We start from the raw sequence: 23,150 nt of genomic DNA on the forward strand, positions 1-23,150 counted from the left end.
CGGCCCGGGGCGCCACGTGGCGGCCGCGCTGCCGGCCCGGGGGAATGCGCCGGCACTCCTGGCCGGGCAGAGACGGGGAAGGCAGGCAGCGGGGATGGCACGGAGCCGCTACCGTTCCGGTCCGCGGGGCAGGCGGGCTGCGGCCGGAGCAACCCCGGGAGCGCGGTCTGCTGCTGCGCCTTATGCTCTGCAGGACACAGCCGGGGTGGAGGGACAGGCTCCTGCTCGGCAAAAACAGGGCGGAGGGGACGGGAAGGCACCGCCCAGCAACAAACACCCCGTCCCTGGAGGTGCAGCCTGGAGCAGCGTTTGCCAAGGCTGAATTGGATAGCGGCAGCTGGCTGCAGGCGCTAGGGTCTACCCCCCCCCCCAACCACAGATGATGCTCTGTCTGCCCCAAACACCATCCCTGTGCCCACGTCCACGAGGCCGTGGGCTCCTCCAGCAAGCGTGGCCCAAAGGGCACTGTCTCCGCAGAGGGGCAAGGCAAGAGGTACAGCACCAGGTAACAGCCAGGCACAGAAGACCTTGCTCAGTCCCCTCTACTTCTGCATGGAAAGAGGGTTAACATGGGCTTAACTTTCCTCTTGCAGACAAGGCCCGGTTTATGCCCCTGTGACTGATCTCGCACTCCCAGTAAATGGTTAGTGACACCTTGGCTGTGCCACACACGGAGGGGACTGCAAGCCACTGTCCACACACACTGTCCTGACCTGGTTACCCTGACCTCTCCTTTCCCAGACACTTTCTACAAATGGCTCACCTAGGGATTAAGTTTAGCAGCCACCCACCAACCCTGCTGCCCAGAGAAATTTCCATTTTCCTTATGTGGAAAGCTTGAATAGAGAAGAGGAAGCACGACTTCCCCTGGCAGAGCAGCCAGGCTGCTGCAAGGCCACAGCAGCCCCATTTCCCTATCGGTAACTCAGCAATTACCCACCCTCCCACTCCACTGCTGCTTGCAGGCATGTGTTTGCAAGTCCCAAAACATCCGGCATAGCCAAAGGGTACACGCACCCTTCGGGCCCTGGAGCGGCTGGCACAGATGAAGCCTGCAGCTTCCCTGTGCCTTCTGCAGCGAGGAGCTGCCCAGGAACAGCACCTGCCCTGGGCTGTGGGTGAGGACCTCCGGCTGCCCACCACCTCGCTGGGCCAGGGTGCAGCTTATGCAACTGCAGGGAGTAGTATTGCACACTGGGACTTGTAGTCTTGGAGATCTCATCTTACTACGCATTGAATTACACTCCAGGCAGCCTCCTCGCAGGCCTAGGGTCTCTCCTTGCTGTTCACCATGTGAGTTCCCTGACTTTTCGCTGCAGGAGTTGCACTCCAGAATTTTGCTCCTGAGCCAGTCGTACTCCCAAAGTTGCCCCCTGAATTTCTGTCCGCTGGCAGACAGCGGGCCTGGCCCTCCCTCTCCCGGCAGCCCCTACGGCTGTGCAGACAGGCAGTGGTGGGAACAATGCCGGCCAGGGCGGCAGGCACGGGGCCAGCGGTGCAGCTGCTGCTGCCTCCAGCAGCCTTGGTGGGGCTCAGATTGCTCCCGGGCCACGGGGCCAGCGGTACAAACCCTGCCGGGCTGCCTTCCGCCCAGGTGGAGTGAAGGAGAGGGACACAGGATGATTTAGGCTCCCTAACAGGCGCAGATTTTTCCAGAGGAGTTCAATAGCTGGCATTTCTAGGAGTGAGGATAACTGCTAAAAAAGCTAGCTCACTGGTGGAAGATACTGCATAGAAATCTTTCCTACAGACCAGGTCTTCTGAGTATGCTCAGATTCAATTTAAAATTTGAATCTAAAAGCAGCATTGCTTCAGTTTCACAGGTTTCGGCACCAAATTTATGTTTTACAGCCAGGGCTTATCTTTCAATAGGGCTTGCTCCCACCAGGGAGCTTCACACCAACGAGGAAAACACCAGCTCCACAGTACCTTGTCCTACTGACACGTGCTAAATCCTGATACTTATTTCTATTCTGTTTCAGCAGTGGGAGTTCTTAATTGTAAATGGCAACAGAAGAGGTATGTAAATCAAACTATGGTGATGTCTGTCCAGCCGCCTCTGGAAAACAGTGAATCAGACCTGTAAAAAAAGTCCAAGACTAGAAAAAGTATATGCTGGGACAAACCTGCAGGCCAGTGTTGTGAACATGCTCCTCACCAACAGCTGCTGATAGCATGACTGTCTTTTATGTAATTTAAGTTACAAATAGAGTTCAAGAGACTTATTGCTAAACATATGTATCAAGCACATGGCACCTGTCAGTCGATTCTGATCTCCTTTCGGTTCAAACACTTTCCCTGTTATTTTTTCCTCTGTAACACATGCAACCTCGTTATTGCAAAATCCAAACAACATTCAAAGAATTTTTTTTCTGGTTTTCCAGTCCATTCGTACTTACAGTCTAATGAAAACTGTTTAAAGTGCAATTCTGTCTGTCTTTCCAGTCAACATTCTTTCCATTCCAGTCCCGCTTCCTGTGGTTTCCTCGGGTGGCTTTTGCTTTGCACCGCAATTGTCTGAATTAAGATGTTAAGCTCTCAGTAGAAACTGGGTTTGCAAACACAGTTTAAAACACAGCATCCCTCAAACAGCAGGAAAAAAAATGGGCTTTGCCATTAGCTGACATCACTCCAAGAAGTCAAAGGACCACCTGGCGATCAGAGGGCAGTGATGCTCACATCAAGGCACTTAACGATTGAGCAATGGTTTGCAAAGAGTTAATCATCTAAAGGTTTCAGCAAGCATTTTGAAGACACTTCAGAAAAACAGAGCTGTAAATAGAAGTGAGGGCTCAGAACTACAAAACAGAGAGGTGGGCTGGATACAGAAGGGACATGGGCAGCACAAGGATTCAAATACACGAATGAAAACATCTAAAGGCTGGAAGGATAGAGTCTGGAAGCAGTGGAGCGTGAGGAAGAGAAGGCTGCAGCAGGGGAAATATTCCAGGAATGGTGGAAATGGGGTAATGGAACCAGTATTTATTAACGGGACTTTCCTAGTACGTGCATTACTCTTCCATTACGCAATATTTAGACCTTTGCTCATGCAATTCAAACAAACTCCAAGTTTTTAAACCTCTTATCAAGTCCATAGGAGTCTCTTGGAAAACTTGCGATAGGGACGGCATTGGTGCCTCGTGCAGCTCTAAGGACGCTGTGGCATCACGTGGATCTTGCCACAAGAAAGTATCAGGAGGGAAGTATGCATGGTTGTCCATATCCCATGGCAAGCCCAGGATCCCTGGAAGAGCCCAGGATCTTTCACATCCTCTGCAAGTCCAAGTCCTGTCAGTGGAAATTAGGATTTCTTCCTCATCAGACAGAAGATATTCCTTTCTCCAAAGTCAGCCAGGTTGTCACTGAGGTCTCTGTTCAGGCTGCATGCCAAGATGCCGCAGGGCACCGGCTCCTTAGCCCTAGTCTCTGCCCTCAAGTCCTGGCAGCACATGAGCGCACAACATAACACCAGAAATTTTACAGCTGACGCTAAACTGTTGCCAGAAGCAAGAGCAATCTAGTTGTTACAGCTCCGCTTTGCCCATGATGGGAAGGAACCACTTCTGCTTAGCCCCTTGTTGGCCAACCTCCACTGCAGCCACTCAATGAGCTGACCATGTGTAAGGGCAAGTCCCTCTGTGCTCCCCACACACTGGTGGAGGAGGATCCTGGTACATGGAGCCAGGGGGCTGGCAGCCAGGCACAGCACCTTGACAACTAAACTTTACTCTTCCCAAAGCTCTGAGCCGCGGAACCATGACAGAAAAGGAGTGCAACACTGGAGCATTCATTTACAGGATGTATTTATTACACTGTAAAAAGTCCATTAGATTTGTAGCCATTTACTCTATATGTACACTGGTTGTACTCCCACCCCAACTGTAGGTTCCTCAGTACAGTACACACTGGGTTGGAGTCCCGCCTGTACCCCTCCCAGTCACCACTGGGATTCCCAAGGTTGATATTATGGAGAATTTTGCCAACTAATCAAGAGAGGAGGAAGAACGGAGATGCAGTGCTTGCCAGGCAGCAAGCTCTGCTCTGGGCATAAGGGGGTGGGAAGAGCAGGACATCCTTGCTGCAAGGCAGAAGCACAATAATGACTACCAGGGCTTTGGCTGCAAGGGCGTTCTAGGTGGAGAAGGAGGTGGGCTCCCAACAATTAGAAGATGCGGAAGGCTGCAATCTCTGCAGAGCTTCCACAAGAAAACACAGCAGACTTGCCAGGCATCTGTCAGCCACAGATCCCCACATCTTCTCTAGCTGAAGGGGGTGTTCTCCTGCGGAATGGGGCTGGACACTAAGAGGCCAACATAGCAAGTGGCGGACAACATAGCACTGCTGTGCACCCCTGGGGAGGGGCTCCCTGTCTGGGACATGGGCATGGTGCTCTGCTCTCAGCTCACAGGACTCTGCATTTCCTTCTCATCTGCTCAACAAGGCAGAGCCTTCTGAATTTGCTCCCTCCAACCAGAAAGCTTGATTACATTACAGGAGGAGGGAGGAAAGCAGTGCTGCCCATACCAGGCTCCCCAGCTCCCTACTCCCTCTGGCACAGGGATTGCCATGATCCGTGGTGCAGAAGGAAAGCATGTGGCCATAGCAGACAAGAAGCCCTACGTAGTAAGCTGGGAGCTGCACTGTAAGCAATCCACGTTTCTACACAAATTCTCAACCGGCTGAACCCAGACATGCCTGGAGCCCACACAAAGCAGTGCAACCAGAAGCATGGGCAGAAAAGCGAGGGAACAGCTGGGGAATTGTCCAGGGACTGGACTGAATAATCTGAGAGGCAGTCCTGTACTGCAGCCCCTCTCTGGTGTGACATCAAAGAGTTTTCCCTCTTCACCAGATGAACTGGTGGCAGCTTGGTCCCAGACTGCTGGGTGCGGGTGTTGCCTGGCCCCTGAGATAGTGAAGGCAGGAAGAAGACTGGTCAGTGGAACCGGGCAACCCTCCAAGAAGACAGGGATTTCTAGGTGGATTTCTAGGTGGTTGCCACAAGAAGGGAGCAAAACGTGATGTGCTCCAGGGGGATTGTGACAGCAGCCCTTCTGCTCAGGTTAGCATCATCTTCTAAAACAAACATGCCCACTACCAGAGAACATTTGGCCAGCATCCTCCACCTACAGAGCTTCCTCAGCAGACAGTTCTCAGACACCCTCAAACTAATTGACTTCAGAGGTTGTCATGGGGTCAGTGGGCCGTGGAGTAGCTAGGAGGGGAACAGGAGAGGTGGCTTCAATTAGGGCTGGGTTGAGAATGATTGGCAGAGTCATAGGTGGCACCCCAACCTGCAGGGGAGAGGCAAGAGGCTGCAGGATGAGTGGTGGCTGTGCTGTCGTAGGAGGTATGTCTGTAACCGGGCTTGTCTTTGTTGGAGCTGATGCTGGGAAAGAAGAAGAGGCAGAGGTGCTGATACTGGGTGAGGCAGGTGCAGTGGCTCTCTCAGACTCTGGAAAAAGGAAGAGACAAAATACATCCTTACACAGGCCCTGGCAAAGTCACCTTTCAGCTGAAAACTAAGCAGGGCTGAAGATCAACTTGGGGGCCTTTTCAGACTTGTCCCTTCCACCTACTTTCGTACAATGCCCTGAGAAGTGGGTGCTGATCACAGGCATTCTGCCCCAACCTCTGCCCACCCCAATAACCACAGCAAAAAGGCCACAAGCAGTCCGTTTGGAAGCACTACAGTTCACAACACCAGAGGCCTGGTCACTGTAGATCACACTAAACCAAGGAAAAGCAGATCCACAGCACTGTGCTGGGAAGATGGTTCCAGAAAGAAGAAAACGTGACTCACCAGTGGCACCCAGTTCACAGGGCTTTTCCAAAGTAGCCAGATGGGTGGTTGGTCTCACATCCCCAGCAGGAGAAGGGGGCAGGGCAGACGCTATCGATTTCTGATGCTGCTGCTCCATTGATGTGCTGGGGACAGGATCTAGGAAAACAAAACAAGCAGTGAGCCCACACACCAGTTTGCTCACTCCTTTTGCCCACCCTCACTTTGCTCTCCTTGTGCCAAGCTCCACAGCCTCCTGCACCTATCATTTCATCAGCATCCAGGCACCATGGCAGCTGGGTACTGGACAAGGTGCAAGCACTGGGTCCAAGACCTGTTTTCTTAAGGTTTCTCAGCCCCTCGCACCTTGGATGACTGTCTGTTTGAAGAGCTCATCCCGCAGCCTAGGTAAGAAACAGTCAATCCGCTCCCAGGTGATCTCCCAGAGATCTGAGTATCCTGTCCGTGAGTCAGCACTGTGGAATATTCCAGCCGTATCCATTACAAGCAGCATATTCTTCAGAGACTCTGGGATGGCCTCCAGCTGTAATCAGAGACACTCCTCAGGACACAGAGAATGGACATATAGCAATGAACAAATGCTCAAAATGGCTGATGGGCTGCCTTGGAAACAGAGGCCAAGGGGAGACACCATGGAACAAAATGTTTTTTGAAGGATTAAAAGGTTAAAAAACCCAAACCAAACCTTCTTTCAAGTTCAGAAGGTTAAAACCAATGACTTTGTTCAAAGCACTGCAGCATTACTTTCAGCAGCTTACCAATAAGTCACTGGAGCCAGCATGCATGTATTTGTCCATAAAGTCCAGGATTGTCAGCCACAGGGCAGCAAAGGTGGTCAGTGAGAGCAGTGGGGAAAGATGCTGTAGGAACACCTAGAAAAGAAAACCACAACTACTCTCAACAAGTAGTATCAGGGCTGCTGTTCATAGCTTGACAAGCCAGCCTTGCAGATCTGGAATTCCCCCTCCTTGTGGCAGGCTAGGAGCATGCACAGGCCCAGCCTGAGAACGCCAGAGGTCTCCACTCTACTGAGCTGCATATGTAGAGGAGTGGATCTTGCCTCCTCTGCAGGATGCCACTGCAGTCTGCATCACCGTGCCTTCCAGACTCTCTGCCTTAGGTCAGTACTATCAGCTTGTGATATGCGTCATTTCACTACTAGAACAGACTGTCTTTAACTAATGCCGGGTGAAATATTTCTCTCTCCATCCTTCAAAGTCACAAACTCCTTCCTGATGACTTTTCTGAAGGCCAGCATCATGGAGGCAGTTCTGGAAAGAAGGCTTTCCCAACAGCAGAAGGCGATGGAAATGCCCAGCACTGAAGACAGAAACTAGCAAACTGACACCTATGCAGATTAGAGAAGCCAAGAAGCTAATACAGCAGTTTGGTTTTCTTGAGGCAAACGGTTTCCCCTGAGGTTTCGGGCAGCAGAAGCACACTCACCTTGGAGAGTAGTGTTGAGGCTCTCATCCTAGTTTCTTCCATCCCACCAACGTCAGCTGGACTGATGTTCTCTAGTAGCTTGGTTAGCAGAGGGAACAGCACCTGTTGGATCAGACACACTGATATTTCAGAGCTGAAAAATGACTGATGAGATTTGCATAGACAGCCTTACAGGAAGGAGCTGGCTTTTGGAACTGGTGGCTTCTAGGCAGAGAGCATGGGAGAAGCAATGGGAAGTGGAAATGAGTGGATTCATTTCAATACTCCACGAGGCTCTGTCAGAAGCCTAAGCAGAGAGGAACTTTTCACAGGATCAGAGTAGGGAATGCCTTGTCTGTTGTGAACAAGCTGCTCAAGACGATGGTGAAGTAGGACACCATTCTGCCACTCCCGCACACAGCTTTGCTCTTCATGACAATGCTGTCCTGCCTACGTGCCCAGCCCAGCCAGGAGGTTACCTTGTTGAAGCAGGACTCCCATTCCAGGGCATCCAGGGCCTGCAAGTCATGTACCAGGAGGGCCCGCTGCAAGTAAGTGAGTGCCTGCATCCGTACCTGGCGTCGGGCATCACAGCACAGCCAGGCAATACCTGCAAGAGAAGGATTCAGGGCAAAGCCCACAGGGAAAGTATCACATCCCTACCTCCCCAGTCTAGTGTGAAAAGTCTAATGAAGATCAAAGACTGTCGGGGGGGGGGAGGATTATACTTGTTTCAGGCCACAGACTGGGAATCTGACAGAGTCAGGTCCAGAAGCAAGCTGGCAGCTAATTCACGCTAAAGATACCTCTCTGAATCTGATCCAAATTCTTTTTCGATTACAGCAGGCCCTAAAAACAACCTCCGCCTGCTTTCTGCAGTTAGTTCTTGGCTCCTCAACTTTCCCGAGTGCTGCCATTATTTTGGAAGTGTCTCTGCTCACTCTCATCACAAGGGGATGGCTTTACCCTGTAGCAAAGGACACCAGCAGTTGGACCACAGTGTTCGGGAATCTGCTTCGATTTTCCTCCCTGCTGTCTCTAGATGGCGTTGCTCCTCTGCCCAGGAGCTGTAGATGGTGGCCGCTCGTGTGTGCAAGGTGTGCATGAGGTCCAGGAGCTGCAAGTCAAGCATCACATTAAGCAACACACAGGAGTTAATTTTTTGAAGCAACTCTGGTCTCTGCTCTTCCCCAAACCAACGCTAAAAGGCTCACAGCTACTCAAGCCTGCTTCCTATATGTACATATATATAGCTACGGAGATGGTGTCAGGCCCTGCTGTCTGTACTCTCCTTAAGTGGTCAAGTGCCAGGCATCTTCAGCAAGATTTGTGCCAGTTCAGTAGCCATGTCAATCACATCTTCAAGGAACAGCATACCAATCCTGCCAGAAGAAAGAATGGAGCCTTTCCTGGCACAGAGCATTGACTTTCCCAGGCAGAGGGAGAAACCCAGTGATTCAGCTGTGCTGTCCAGGGACAATTCTCTGCAACTTTTTTTTTTTTTTTTTTTTTAAACGAAAAGAAAGCATGAAGCACATGCAAAGCCCCCTCAGAACAGCTCCAAATGGGAAAATGACAGCATTCTAGTCACTTTACCACTGAACTGAGGCCCAACAGCCTGGCAGTCAGCAGGCCTGTGCCTCCTCACCTTTGAAGTACCAGCTGGAGAGAAAAATGACTCCCTCATCCCAGTCCTCTGTACTTGAAATCCCAGTGCCTCAGCCCACAGGGCTATCCCCTCTCCACAAACTCAGATGCCCTGTCAGACTCCCCACTAATCCCACCTGAACCTCATGCCTCCAAACGCCCTTGATCTACATCCATCTTACTTACTAGTGACCCTTGGCTCCAGACCCCATCTCCGCTTTTCGGAGACCTTCTCTCTCCACCACTATTCTGCTTTCGCCTGTCCAAATTGCAGTCCTCCTCTTTCACTGCAGAACCACACGCTGCCACCAGAGTCACCCTCTGCTATCCAGTGCCCACTAACCCAGGATCCAGCCCCCCACCTCACCCCATGAAGAATCCCAGTGACTCCCTAGCAAGGCCCTGAGCATGGGAAAGGAGAGGAGGAAATCCTTGCTATACTTACGTCCTGACTAACCTGTAAAGACACAGTGTGGTAGCTGGCAGGGATGTTCTCATCCTCGTCCTCATCACTGTGTGTGTGTGCCTGGTGCTGGCTCAAGACCCGTGATCGCCGTGTGGAGCTCTCCTTCGGCTTTTTTTTTAACCGACTGGATTTACTGTCATACCTGTGGCTCTTCCCCCTCTTCTCCTGGGACTTGTAGCCTAGAAAGTGAAAGGCAGCAACATACCATATACATACTCCACTATAAAGTTTCCTGCCTTTCAACACACACAGCAGCCACCTTTTGATATCCCCAGCGGAGGGCCTTGTCCTGTGAAATGACAACTACCTGCTTGAAGAGGTACCCAGCACCCCTCAGAACAGCCTTCAGCAACAGCTGATACTGCTACCTCCACAGCAGCTCCAGACCTCCCCTCCATCCCAGAGAGAGGAATAAGGTCCCTGCTGCCAGCAGGAGTCAGGACACTTTTCTCACAGCAGACCATCTTCTGGGTGTTGAGGACTCGTTCCCTGACAGTATACTTCACATTTCTTGCTGACAGGCTGCCCCAAGCCCCATCCTGATTGTCAAACCAAGGGCCATCTTACCCCCATTCAAGCTCGCCTCCACAAAGATGCGGATGGTTTTGACGCAGAGCTCGAAGTTCTCAGGTGTAACGTGGGCAGCATCTCGCACGATGAAGGACAGGGACTCTACGCACTTCATGAGAGACTTTGTGTCATGTGGGCCCAAATCCAGCCCCACAGTCAGGCTGTACTGGTTGACGAGAGGAGACGGCCCCAGCCTGCTGAGCCCAGCAGTGGATCTGGAGGTGTCGATGTCATCTTTTCCCACCTGCAGGGCACAGCAAGAGGGTAGCAGGAGAGGGTAGCATAACAAGCAGCACCTCATGCACACGCTGAAAGAGCCTTTCTTCTGAAGCCAACAGGATACTACAGAAACGTTACCATTTCCCTTTCTTCCTCATTTGCCTCCAAGCTTTCTCCTCTCCATCTGCATCTCCTCCCCATCCTCCCTTTACATAGTCAGCTCATCTTAGCTTTCTTTTCTACCATCCAATGCTTTCTCTCCCTACCACACCCTCTGCCCACAACTATGCCAGAAATAGTCTTCTTCAGGCACCAGAAGCCCACTGGCTACTCACCACTAGCCAGCCACTGTTCATGACATCCACATCTGTCACTGAGCGATGCATCTTGCCTGGCTTCCCGTGGTCTGTGTACACCTCCGAATCAGAGGTGTAGCCACGGTCCAGGCTCATGTCACTTGGATGATAGGAGGAAGAGACCTCGCTGTCTGACTGAGCACCTTCAAGACAAAAGGCACGGGTTTTAGATCACAGTCAAATAAAGAAGTTGGAAGAGTAGCTGTGGATAAGGGAGAAATAATCCAGATTAGTAAAATCAGCATCAGCTAGGAATCACCAGTGGGCCCTGGAAGAAACTGGGCCAGGCCTCTCCTCCTGTGAGAGGAAGAACAACTATGACAGAAGTACGCACACGTGACAGCAGGAAACACAAGATCTTTGACACCGTTTCTCCCCCATAGGTATGTTTGGCTTTCCCCTTCAGAGGGAAGGGACTTTCTATTCTCTGCTATGTCACTTGTCAGCCTGACCATGGATTTAAAAAGGGCAGGAAGTCCAATGCTTTGACCCTGAGTGAAGAATCAGATGTACCACATGCTTTAAGAACTACTGGAGGCGCTAGGTTTAGCCAAGATGACTCCAAAAGCACAACACGGAATGACATGACTCACACAGGGCCTCTGGGGTCACTCAGCTCCACACTAATAATGGTAAAGTCTTTCTCATGGACAGCAATCTACATTAGCATGTTCCACACCTGTCAGATCTACCTTCCCTGACCTTTAGAATAACCTTAAATTTCACATGTACATGTCCCAAGCACAGATATCTTTGCAAGGGCCAAATTTAAGTTACTAAATATTATATCAGAAGCAAAAATTCATTCTCTCCATCATTTAACATTATCTAGAAACTCACCAGTAGAGAGCCAGACTTGCCGTGAATACAGTGCACCAAACGTTTTCAGAAGGAGATAAAGAGAACTAACGTTCTGATGTGCAAGGTACCACAGTCAAGTAGTTTACTCAATCAGTAAAGACAGAAACATTAAAAACAAAATAAATTTTAAAAAGGGGGTAGAAGACAGCACAGCATTAGCCCCAAAGGCAAAGACCATAGGGGTTTTGCAAAATCAGGTTTCTCCCATCTGTCTAGCACAAAGCATCAAGACCTAGCAAGGAAGTTCTAGAAAAGCAAAGAGGAAAATTAAGGCTTCTGAAAAAGTCTTTTCTTGCTGTTTGCTTTAAAAGCCTAAAGCTGTCAGCCTCAAATACATTGCCAGTTGACTACAGTGAAACAGGAACAGTTTGCTGAAAAGACTGTCTTTCTAACATAGTCAAGAGAAGTGGGAAACAGTGAGTTGGTCTTGTGGGAACGGTTCAGGCACTCTGAACACAAGTGGATTTGGAAATAGAATTTTAAAGAACAATTCCCTTTATGAGATCTTTAAAATGGGGACAGAAAGGAGTCAGTCCCACCAAAGAAGCAAGTATGACAGGAACAACAGCTGAGTTTAAATTACACACCCAGATGAGAGATTAAGGCTCTATTACCCAAGGCACCAGACCACAACCAGCAAAAAATGCTCCTTGGGTAGAGCAAAGACCTTCTACAGCTGCTACAACTGATATCAGTTTTCCTCCCACTGCTCTCCCAGGGACTAGCACCTGGACTGCTGCTCACAGAGTAGGAAGAGATGGCATAGTAGAGACAGGGACAGACCATGGGGTAGGAGTGAACAGCAGGTGCTGGTCTTTAATCTTGCTAATGTAGTTTAATATCAGCTTTGTTTTCTTGCAGTCCCCTTTGCTAATTGAAAAGCTTGAGGAAGCAGCTGCTTATCTGGCAGGCAGGCATCAGATTTCCTAGCAAAAGCTGGCCTGTCTTACCTGTGTCGTTATCTGCCCTTGCTGTAACCTGTAGGGCTGCAGGCGGCTTCACCCCAGACCCAATACACTCCAGGAGGGTGAAGAGCGTGTACCAGTCATCCCCGGAGTGAATGTTGGCAGCATTGGTCTTCAGGAGTTCATGGAGGCCATAGGCAACCTCATGGCTAACTCTGGACAGCACATTTGGCTTCATCATGAGCAGGATACGTAGTGAGAGGAGAACCTGGCCAGAGAAGGAGACAAGAATGACAGACCCTATTATTTACATCCACTCTCCAGCAAAGTCCCCCTTCATTTATTTAGGGCTACTGACAACTGCTGTTTGTTGCTACCTGCAGCACAGGTTAAATGTGGGTCCACCCAACAGCAATCAGTTTCCTTTGTTGCCAGGTGTAGCCACAAAACCCCAGTAAATGACTTTCAAAAATCCCTTACCTGCACACTGATTTCTTCCCGACGAAGGAGCCGAATTGCCAGTCTCAGCAGCCCCACCACTGCCCTCTCCACCAAGAAGCAGAACTCCATCGCATGGACACAGAGATGATAGAGGTGGTCTCGGACAGTTTGCCAGACACAGGTCACACGATCCCTAGCCACAACAAGGAGGAGGGAAAGGGTAGGATGAAAGGAGATGAGACAAGAGGAATTCAGCTACCTCTCCCAGAACTCCAAACCACCCGGTATTTCTTAATTTCAAAGAAAAACTCCAACCAGGAGATATAAGAACAGACACGTAGAAACAACAAAACCGTCAAATTTCTTATTTACTTCATGACTTGCAAAGCAATCAGGTGGAAGAATTCTCCCTCCAGAGTTTATGTTCTCCAAATCTCAGTATATCAAGCAATAATTTATGGGCGAATAGCCCCTCTGTTTACACATGCTAGAGTGGAATTGCTAAGCCCTGAAATTACAGCCACATGCTGCTTCAGCTGGCAAATCAAGTACATAAGGAACTCATTCCCTGGACCCAGGCAGCAGCTGCAGTAAAGCAGGGACATTTACATTGAATCTGCATGTATTTCAAGGCCATACCTATTCTCTAGCACAATCCTCAGAAGCATCTCCAAGCAGAAGGCAGCATCCTCTTCATCATATGTCTCCTCATCAGGAGTCACAGAGATTAGAGCCTAGAAAAACCAGGAAATGTTTATGAATCACAAGCCCCAAAAACTGGGGAAACAACAAGTGAGGACCAACGAAATGCTTTGAGTCCGGGAAAAAACGCACTCTGCTCTCTGCTAAGGTCATGCATAGTCTATCAAAAATGCACTGGATAGAGTTCAAGCTAAATATATGGGAATTTTTTTTTTTTTAATGCAAGATGCAATATGAACTTAAAAGATGTTAAACTCTGATGAAGTCTCTCAGATGGAGAGGAATTCTGAAACCAGCAGCTTCTTGCTAAGAATATGCAAAGCACAGAAAAGGCAGACATACCTAGGAATGACTACAAATACTGAACTGTTCCTCTCAAGCCATCAGCTTGCATATGAAGGGAGAATTCCTGACATAATAGGGGTAGGAGCAAAATGTTCCCCTGGAACTGAGATAGCACACAAAAACTGAGTCACCACTTCCCCACATGGGCCAGCAACATGTCTTTGTATGATCCAAACAGCAAGTTCTGCTTTAGCCATTTTAAGTATTGTTCTTTGGGGTTCACTCACTTATCTTTATTTCAGAACTCAATACCAATTCTTCTCAACCCCTGTAGCCAGCCTTGATAAATAAGCCTTTCCTTTGTTTTAGCACAAGTCTCAATACTGTCCTGCACCCTATTGATCAAGCCAGTGAATTGCAATAGCAGCAGCCTGAAGGGAAAGGCATTTGCACTTCAAGGAGCAATGGAATTAGGCAACATACACTGCCAGCCCGTGCTGCATCCCTGCAAGGGTTCCACTGCACTATTTACTTTTGGAAATGGTGAGCAGCAGCCAGATTTGTTTGACATCCTGGAGTGGTCTCAAACTCCACACTAGCCTGAGAAGCCACTACCAGAACCAGGTAAGTAACTACCTTCCCCCAGGGAGAGGAGCCTTTCTAGCCCAAAGGCTAGTAAGTCCAGCCTGATTACATCTCCCGCAGCCACCAGGTATGACACTACCTAGTGGCACACAGTCAAATATTTCTGTACAGCTCTCTTCTCTGACGTGGCCTTTTACAACATTCTCATTAGGCACACAGCACACCAGAAAAGATGTAAAAGCATAACCGTAAGCTCCTATGCAGAGCTACGCATATTTTGAAACACCTACCAAGGCTTTTAGAATGCATTCCACAATTTAATGTCTTCCTCTACTACTAAAGCAATTGTGGCTGCCAGCACAGAAGTTACATGTAACAGCTGAACTAATGACTTATTTCATATCCCAAATAGGTCCAAGACCTCCTTTGGGGACAGAGCGGCTAGGCGAGTACACAGCACATATCCATGACCATGCATAGCATACTCGTTCCATCACCAGTCCAATCCCTTGCCCATATCTCTCTCACCTTCATGAGCTCCTGGAGGGATTCAAGCTGGAGGAATTTGCTTTCTGTGATCAACTTCTCAGGATCACATTGCTGCAAAAGACAGAAGAGAGGACTGTGCATCTGCAGGGCAGGGAAAGCATACAAACAGATCCTCCAGAAACACAACTTGTTTCCAGGAAAGATACAGACGGTGGCTTTAAACACAATTACCTGGAGGAAAACTCCTGCCAGCTACTTCACTCCTTTAACATCAATTACCCTTAACAGACCTGATCTGTGCTAGACAGATTTTAACAGGTCCACACACTGCTCAAACCCCAGGTTCAGATTCTGTTGGCACCATACACCTTAACACTGTCTTTGAAAAGATTAGAATTTTGAGAATTTATTAATTTGTCTTTAGTTATAGGACTGTGACTTCAAGGGTAGATCCCAGCCTCTTGTGGGGAAATGTTCCTGTTTTCATGTGTTGCTACATTTGTGTGTAATGGCACATAAGACCCTTTAGCTGTCAATGCAGATACACTCCACTGTGGTTTCTTACCATTTCCAAGTCCTCTGGAACCTGCAATGCTGCCTAGAAGCACGCATATTTAAGCTTCTGTTGCCTGTTATCCACATAGTACCGTCACCACAAACAAAAGCAGGTTCTTTCACAGCCCGTATGTTACCTTTATGCATTCCAGAGCTGCTCGCTTTGCCTCCTGTGTCTCTGTAGATGGCCCCCTCATACCAGATTGCTCTGTCCCACTGAGGGTGAGCCAGCTAACAAAACTCAGCACTGTAGATTCACCACTGCAAATCAGAAGACACCAGCATCAGTGAGAAAACAAGAATCATATTATTCTCCAGCTTTGGTACAAAAAGGACTGCCTGGGCACTGACACCACTGACCGGTTAGATGGTGTCTCCTCACGTTGCAGATAGATTTTGCCATTAGGATCCACAAAGTCTTCAACCTGGAAGACAGACCAGAACATGTATATGACCAATTGGCTACTCCTTTGTAGCCTTACCCCCCCAACCCCGTAATGTTTGACTTAGGATGAAACACTACACACAACCGCCCATGTGTAGGCAGTCAACCCCAGCTCTTCACCCCCTCACACCTTCAGTAAAGCATGACCCCCATCTGGCAACACCAATGCTGTGCTCTAATACTTCACACCTATAGGCATGTCCCTCTTCCGCACAATATTAAAAATCTGTTCAAGTAAAATGAAAGCTGGGAATTTCTCAAGTCCAACAAAAAGATGATAAAAAAATGAAACTCTGCGAAAGAAGCTGGAGCCTGCACATAACTTGAACACTACACCCTTTGCAGGCTTTCTAGCTCTGTACATACTTTACCAAAACCAGGCCTTTGCATGAGAGTTCTCCTCCTCTTTGAACTGGTTCCATGAAAAGCCAGCTTCCCACTCCCCCACTCTTCAATTACCCACGGGCTGGCTATTATTACCTCCACCATGGCCTTGGGCAGCAGCTCTGCTCGGAAAAGCTGTAGCATGGCCTCCATGATGTTTTTCCATCCCTCCCGCAGAATGTCACCATGGCGATGGGCCAAGTGAAACACAGTCTTTGCTGCAATGTGGGCCTTGGGATTACTTCCAAAAACAGTGGGCAGGTTCTCAATAGACTGCAGGAAAGAAGAGGGGGTGGCAATCAGTCAGCAAGAGATGTTTTCTTTTCAACACAAATTAGGGCAGACTGTTCAGAACTGGTTACAGGAAAGACAACAATTCTATGTACGATGCTTGGATAACTCCTCAGCTCATATTCACTTTGCACAAAAACAAGGACAAGATGGCTTACCTGATACAAGCTGAATCACTGAACCACCTAGACACAAGCTCTCCAAGAACAACAACAATACAGAATATTTTGAAAGTGCTTGCTGAAAACTCACTCACACTAATTTATTCTGCTATATGAACTCATTCCAGAATCAAAGCCTTCTACAAAAAGTACCACATCTTCTCTGGAATCAGTGATTACTCCACTCTACTGTTAGAGAAGGGAACTATGGCCAAAAGCATTACTGACTTGCAAGGCTACTGCTTCCACTACTTAACAGCAAGATTCAAAGTAAGAGTGACAAACCCTGACATACAGTCTCTACCAATAATTGCTGGATCATAATTCCTCATAATCTGTTCAACGCACTCACAGCTTTTGAAAATACAAAAAGCATGCTAAGTCATTTAAACCAACCAAGTATATGCTGCCAAAACAAGAAAAAACCCAGCAATCATGTGAGCTAGCATCAGACACGGTAACATGCTCCATGTCTCTGCAGTTACTTAAGCCCATTGTAATGTTCTTTTTGACAAGAGATGGGCTTTGCCATTCTCTTGCTTATGTGGACAAAACCCATGCTTACTCCTTCATCAAGGAAGGAGAGAGAAGACAGGAGATAGGATGGATTGAAAATGTGGCTCTTCCAATTTCAGACCTGAAGTTCAGAAAAACTAGCTCTTGCTTCAGCCAGATTGCTGGCAAAACTATTATCAAAATGGGTCTTTGATCTAGAGCTGAACGAACTCCATTAGAAGCGCCAATCTGGAAGGCTGGCAGAAATGTGACAACCAATTTGTTCTTTCCATTGTTGCTACGGGGAAACCACAAGAATACACACATCTCTGAAGTCTCAGAGTGCAAACAGCAATATGCCTGGTTTTGCACTGTGGCAACAAGCCACAACCACCGAATTAAAACACACAGGGGTTTTGCTACTACTTATACACTGAGTCAGTATGAGTCTTAACTGTGGATCAAGAAGTGGGGCACCCACTCTTCTTAAACCACTTAATCCCTCTCCATGTTCCTTTCCATTCCTCTTCTTTCAACTAACGTGGCTGTGCATAGCAATTACAGTGTGTGGAGAGGATGCCTGACCACTAGGATGATCTGACCAGGGAAGTGACTAGCAGCTAAGTGACACTTCGATGTTCTTCCTTGCTCTCTAACAGTTGCTCTCTGTTTTGTCTCCACAGCCCCTCCTTCTTCCCTTCCACCAGACTCCCTCTCAAATATTTGTTCAGTTGTCATATTCCACTCTGTCTCCAAGCCTTACAGGAATTTAGGACAGCAGAAAGTAATTGGTGTACTTGGAATCTGGCCAAAGATAAGAACTCACAGCCTTCTTCAAATCCTGAAGTCCCTGATTCTACGTCATCACCAAAAGACATGCTTGCTTAATTTACACAGACCTCGGACTGCTCCAGATTCCAGTCTCACAACTAGATGGGATGCAGCTGGCAATAGCTGGTGCCTCTGAGGGCTTAGTCTAGTTGCTTCTACTGTGTAAATCTGTGTCAAACAGTTGCTTCATGGCAGACATTCCTCTGCTTGTGTTATCTATTGGTAGTCTTGAAGTCTGGTATGCCTGGAGAGGATCAAGTATTCCATCTTTACTGTTGTGAGCTGTGGAGGAAGAGGGAATCTAAAGCAACTCCACCACTTGGGATTTCTTTGACTTTTAATAGTCAACTTGGTACTTTTTCACTGCTACCAATGCCAGAATGCAAGTGACACAAAACACCCAGTCCAAACAATTCCATTTCCCTGCAGCCTAATTCCATCAACTGGACTAACTTTCAGGATTGTTCCCTTTCTGCTATCCCTTCAAGGGATTAAAAAAAAAAAAAAAATCACCTGTCTTGGCCTTTTTACTCCCATTCTTTCAGTCTTGAATGATCTTGCTTCCCTTTTTTGTATGTGTGGCAATTCTATTCTGCTCACTGTGGGTCTTGCACTGCTTCTCAGAACAACGCTGTGAGATTCTTTGCAAGTTCTGACCCTTTAAAAGAGTTGCTGTTGTCTTGTCCTTAGCACAAAGCATGGTCTGCCACACACTATCTATCAAACACCTTGAGGAAAAACAGGCTGATGCTGTAACAAACAGATTTGGCAGGGGGTGGGGGGCGGGGGGAAGGGGGCAGGGCTTGCCTAAAATGGGGCTAACTGCCGATCTTATTACCAGACTCCACACACCAACGAACAACAATTCAAAGCATCTGTTTTTCTGACTCCTTTACACTGTGTGTATGCACAGCCCCTGCACTTTGGAAGAACAGCACAAAACAGTCCCTCTTGGCACCACGTAAGCCATATAACTAGATATTCAATAGCTGAAATGCATAAACCTGCTTGGGACCATGGATGATCACCGTCTTGATCGCAGGGAGATCTCAGAAGAATAAACACTTCTACATCATGGCATTCTGCTCTGCACAAACTGCCACTTGTGACTGAGTAGAAGGAAATTTGCATATTTGAACCTGTCCTATGGAAGTCCTATTTCACTACACACTTTTCATTGCCTCTTCCAGGAAACTCTGGATAGATAACTACAGATACTGTGATAACTAAAATAAGCAGATATTACTGCTTAACAGAGGAAGAGAGCTCTGATACACTAAAAACCATGCTTCTTTCCCCTCCTTTCAAACTTACCTCACTGCTGAGGGCTGTAAACTTGCAGAGAGAAATTATGAGATTGTCAAACACATCACTAAGGCCATAGTGAGCAGAAATCATTGCACATTTCCTGGGGAAAGAAGAAAACAGAAAATAATGTAGTAAGTCAGCACAGACAAGTCTGTCTACAGGACAGCAAATCAGAGCGCCTTTCTGTTGACATTTTAGACCTTTCTCTCCATACACTCATAATGAATGCTGACGTATAGAAGTCTACTATTATCCCTCAAATAATCTCAATCCTCATCCACAGATCTTGATATTTGTCGGTGCTGATGCAAGGATCACTTTCAAGAAGTGAGTCTAAACAGACAGACCACTTGCACCTGAGCCAATATACCTAAGCTCCTGTCTTGACATAAGAGAGAGTTGCTGAGATTGGCGGTAGTGTTGAAGTTTCCAAGAGATCATGGCTACAGCAGTACATTAACAGAGCTTTAAAACTATGCTTAAGGCATCATTTGGTCTGGATCTAAGCATGACCAAAGATCATTCCAACACGGTTTCTCACAGATAGCAAGTTTCTTTTGAAAACTGGTCATCTGGGAAAAAAAAAAAAAAATCCCCATCCCATTCAGCCACAGCTATGGCCTCATACACATGACAGATTTTGTTCATATACAGGGATTTTGTGAGCATCACTGTGCAAGTTAAGAGTGACTTTTCCCCCTCACTTCTAAGCAGCACAGCTATGTCAGCAGGTCTTCTAAATGTAATCAGGTTGGAGTTTAAAAATACATACCCCAGGCACTTTGATTTATTACAACAGAGCAGCCAAGCCAAACAGTGAGTGGCAACCAAGAGAGGCCAAGATAGAATGAACCAATACAAGTGACAAAACAAAACTAGAGGACTGTAGGTCACAATAAAATGCTCTTCAATTGTTAGGAAAAGTAACAGTTGATATTTACTGTGATGCCTCTAGCAGGTAAACAGGAGACAATGGGCCACTTTAACTCTTCTGGGTCTTCATGAATGCAAGAGTTACCTGAAACCAGAGATAGCTTTCTGGATGATTGTTTCTTCTAAGCTCTTGTCAAAAACATAAGAAAGCGCTGCAATGGTTGGCCCCCATGTCATGGTGAAGAGATCATGGTCATAGCTTCCAGGAGGCACATGAAGAAATATTCCCTCATCAGTGGCACCACGATGTAGCAGGACATTCCAGATATAGTTTTCCTTCACAAGGCCAGTCTGTTCTTCTGGCATCACTATCTCATCATTTCTACAAGGGAGGAAGGCAGTAAGGTTGAATTTTTCATTTTGAGCCAAACCTAACATTTACACAGTGCCTTTCATTACATGGTCCCAAAGCTAAGTGATACCTACTCTGGAGTGATTTTGCCAGCTCCTGAAACATTCTATTTTCCCAGACCTGCCTGCTTCCCCTGCCCTTCTTTGATATCCTGGATATAAAGCCTGGTGGCTCTCAGCAGCACCCAGCAGCAACTGTGTAAGGATAGTATTGAAGAAGCAGCTACCTAACACTACAAGTGCAAAATGCAACACATACTGCAGTTAAATTACAGGAAATTTTGAACAGCACACTGGCATAGCTTTATCTGCCCCCCCCCCCAACTCCTACCCCATTAGAGTGCTCTGCATATCTCGTTACTCCCAGGTAAAAAAAAAAAATAAATCGTTATACCACTACAGGCATGAGTGCCTTTGTAGAAGAACAATGCAAATATTCATATTCTGCCAAAATCAAGTATCAGAAAGACAAGTAGTACAAAATTAAAGATAAAACAAGAAACCAAGTGTATGATGGGTGATTCATAACCAGGGTACCACAGCTCCTTACTCTAAATGGATTAAAGCTATATAATAATAAACCAATTATGATTAATGTCAAGTGGTACTTGCAATCCCAGGTTAAAACACATCAAGCCTAAATACATACTCACTAGACTTGGGTAACATTGCACAAGAGATAACCCTCTGCAAATGACCAACTAATTGAACAAAAGTCATATCTACTGATAATAGTAGATTGCAGCCAATCTGAAAAGTAGAGGTCTTTCTGCAACAATCAAAAAATAACGTGCTTCAGTTACCAAAGAAGCAATTTTCATGTGCTAACAACTACTATAAAAAACGCTCTTGATTTATGCATAAGAAGTAAGCTCTTCGTTTCAGCTGCCTGCATATTTTGAAAAGAGCAATTATTACTGAGATTATATAGGAAAATATGTTTGCAGTCAGTGTGTTTTTTCTAAGAATCCATATTTGTTTAATGTTAACAGAAGCAAGTGAATGGGTTCACTTGGAAAGTCTCAGGAAATGAAATTGTGCTCAAAAGTGAAATGGTGACATCCTGAAGAGATCATGCACTACTCCGTACAGATTACGGTCTGATATTCCCCCCCCCCCCCCCAATATTACAAAAAAACCAAACAGTTCCTCAATATCAACTATGACACTGGGGCAATCTGTCTGAGATGGAGCAATACTGAAATGATACATCAATTGTTTTAGCCATAGAACATACTGAAAAAGCTGAACTACCTGGTGAAGGGAGGATAAAGGGGAATAGACTGGGACAGAGGCACTAGGTAACTGAAAGATATGAGGATATTCTTAGGGTACTACTCAAAACATTAAGAACACCCTCAGGGTAGAGAGGCCAATCAAAACTAGAGCTCTATTTGAAAGCTACAGTTACCTCTTGAAGAACCGCTAGATTTTCAGTACAGGCAGCATCCCCACCTTCCTGGAGAAGGCTCAAAAGGGAGGGTGGTCAGCCTAATCACATTGCCCTGCTTCCAGCCCGAGCCACTGCCTGCCACTGCAGATTGAAACCAGCTGAGAGTCAGAGTCACATCCTGTCTCCTCAGAGATGTAATCCTCTCAGCTTCATATTGGCTGGGCCTGGATAGGCTAGATTTCTGAGCTATTATTAAAGCTCCCCGCCCAGAGCTAGTCTGTGCACAAACAGGCCTCAGCCACTAGGAATTTTCCCCAAACACTGGTCAGCGTGCCAAGAGCTTCAGGGGTGGCAGAAGAGATTGATGCAGACAGCAGCCTCATATGAAGAGCTCAAAAGCAGAACATTTGAAACTGAGACCTGGACACATTATGTCAGGGCACCAGTGCTGTCCTGGGAATGAGATACTATCTCTAGTACTACATAAAAAGTTCCAAAGAAGTCTAAAGGCCTGGTCTGGAGAACAGACCCTTCTTAGATACAGCGTTTCACGTGTGCTGGTCTTGCTCAGCCATTCTTTTGCATGTTGATAGAAGTAATGTATTTTTTAACTTTAGCCTAAGATCTGTGGATTAAAATACCATAGCACAAATCCAGAGCAATCACTGAGACAGGCTTGTTACCACAGTCCCACATAGAGCTGAAAGTTGGTCTGAGGCAAACAGGCACATGGATCAGTGAGTCTCTATCCTTAGTCTCCAGAAGTCTCACAAACCAAACAACTCTCGTTTGCTGTCTGCATACAAGGAGATGATAGGTTGATTCTTACTTGATGGCATGGTACATGTCCTCCAATATGTCCTGTTCAAAGTCTTTGCCTCCATTCACACCTTTCAAGTTCTTCCGAAACTCCTGAAAAAAGTTACACCAACATTAATTCCTAATATCCAGCTTTAACTGCTTGGCTAGGATCAGTACTCCACTTGTTTTTCTTTGGACCAGAAGGAGATTTTCCTGTGTTCTTCCACATGCAGCCTCAAAGTTCGAAACCTAAATGGTATTCTTAATGGCAGTAGTGTGCAGCAACCCCTATCTCTGCTCACAAGGAAAGAACAGAGACACAACACAACACATGCTTAGCTGAGGCTGGATCCAGAACAACAGGTCTGTACCACTGCACACTCCCAGGACTTGAACTCTCAAGAAGCCCGCAGCAGTTCAACAATCTTCTCACTCTTACTATGTCTTA

At 47.1% G+C, this 23,150-nt stretch overlaps 1 protein-coding gene across 10 annotated transcripts in view; it reads right to left on the reverse strand.

Annotated features, from left to right (window-relative positions):
- Positions 1-3,786: 3,786 nt before the first annotated feature.
- The window catches only part of GBF1 (golgi brefeldin A resistant guanine nucleotide exchange factor 1), a 107,123-nt gene continuing 87,759 nt past the window's right edge, over positions 3,787-23,150 (reverse strand). For 8 of the 10 annotated variants that reach the window (XM_054831455.1, XM_054831450.1, XM_054831448.1 and 5 more), the window contains 20 exons: positions 22,731-22,813; positions 20,243-20,479; positions 19,231-19,324; positions 16,235-16,411; positions 15,670-15,734; positions 15,447-15,570; positions 14,794-14,865; positions 13,333-13,427; positions 12,733-12,886; positions 12,298-12,520; positions 10,466-10,629; positions 9,909-10,155; positions 9,321-9,520; positions 8,195-8,345; positions 7,708-7,838; positions 7,250-7,351; positions 6,562-6,675; positions 6,149-6,326; positions 5,804-5,941; positions 3,787-5,455 (listed from right to left, as the gene is read on the reverse strand). In XM_054831455.1, coding sequence (XP_054687430.1) covers positions 5,169-5,455; positions 5,804-5,941; positions 6,149-6,326; positions 6,562-6,675; positions 7,250-7,351; positions 7,708-7,838; positions 8,195-8,345; positions 9,321-9,520; positions 9,909-10,155; positions 10,466-10,629; positions 12,298-12,520; positions 12,733-12,886; positions 13,333-13,427; positions 14,794-14,865; positions 15,447-15,570; positions 15,670-15,734; positions 16,235-16,411; positions 19,231-19,324; positions 20,243-20,479; positions 22,731-22,813 — 3,036 coding nt within the window. In that variant the 3' untranslated portion in view covers positions 3,787-5,168. The remainder of the gene's footprint in view (positions 5,456-5,803; positions 5,942-6,148; positions 6,327-6,561; positions 6,676-7,249; positions 7,352-7,707; positions 7,839-8,194; positions 8,346-9,320; positions 9,521-9,908; positions 10,156-10,465; positions 10,630-12,297; positions 12,521-12,732; positions 12,887-13,332; positions 13,428-14,793; positions 14,866-15,446; positions 15,571-15,669; positions 15,735-16,234; positions 16,412-19,230; positions 19,325-20,242; positions 20,480-22,730; positions 22,814-23,150) is intronic. The other 2 variants (XM_054831456.1, XM_054831458.1) reach the window with 1 other exon arrangement.

This window comes from Grus americana, chromosome 7 (assembly GCF_028858705.1).
Source record: "Grus americana isolate bGruAme1 chromosome 7, bGruAme1.mat, whole genome shotgun sequence".
Lineage (NCBI taxonomy): Eukaryota > Metazoa > Chordata > Aves > Gruiformes > Gruidae > Grus > Grus americana.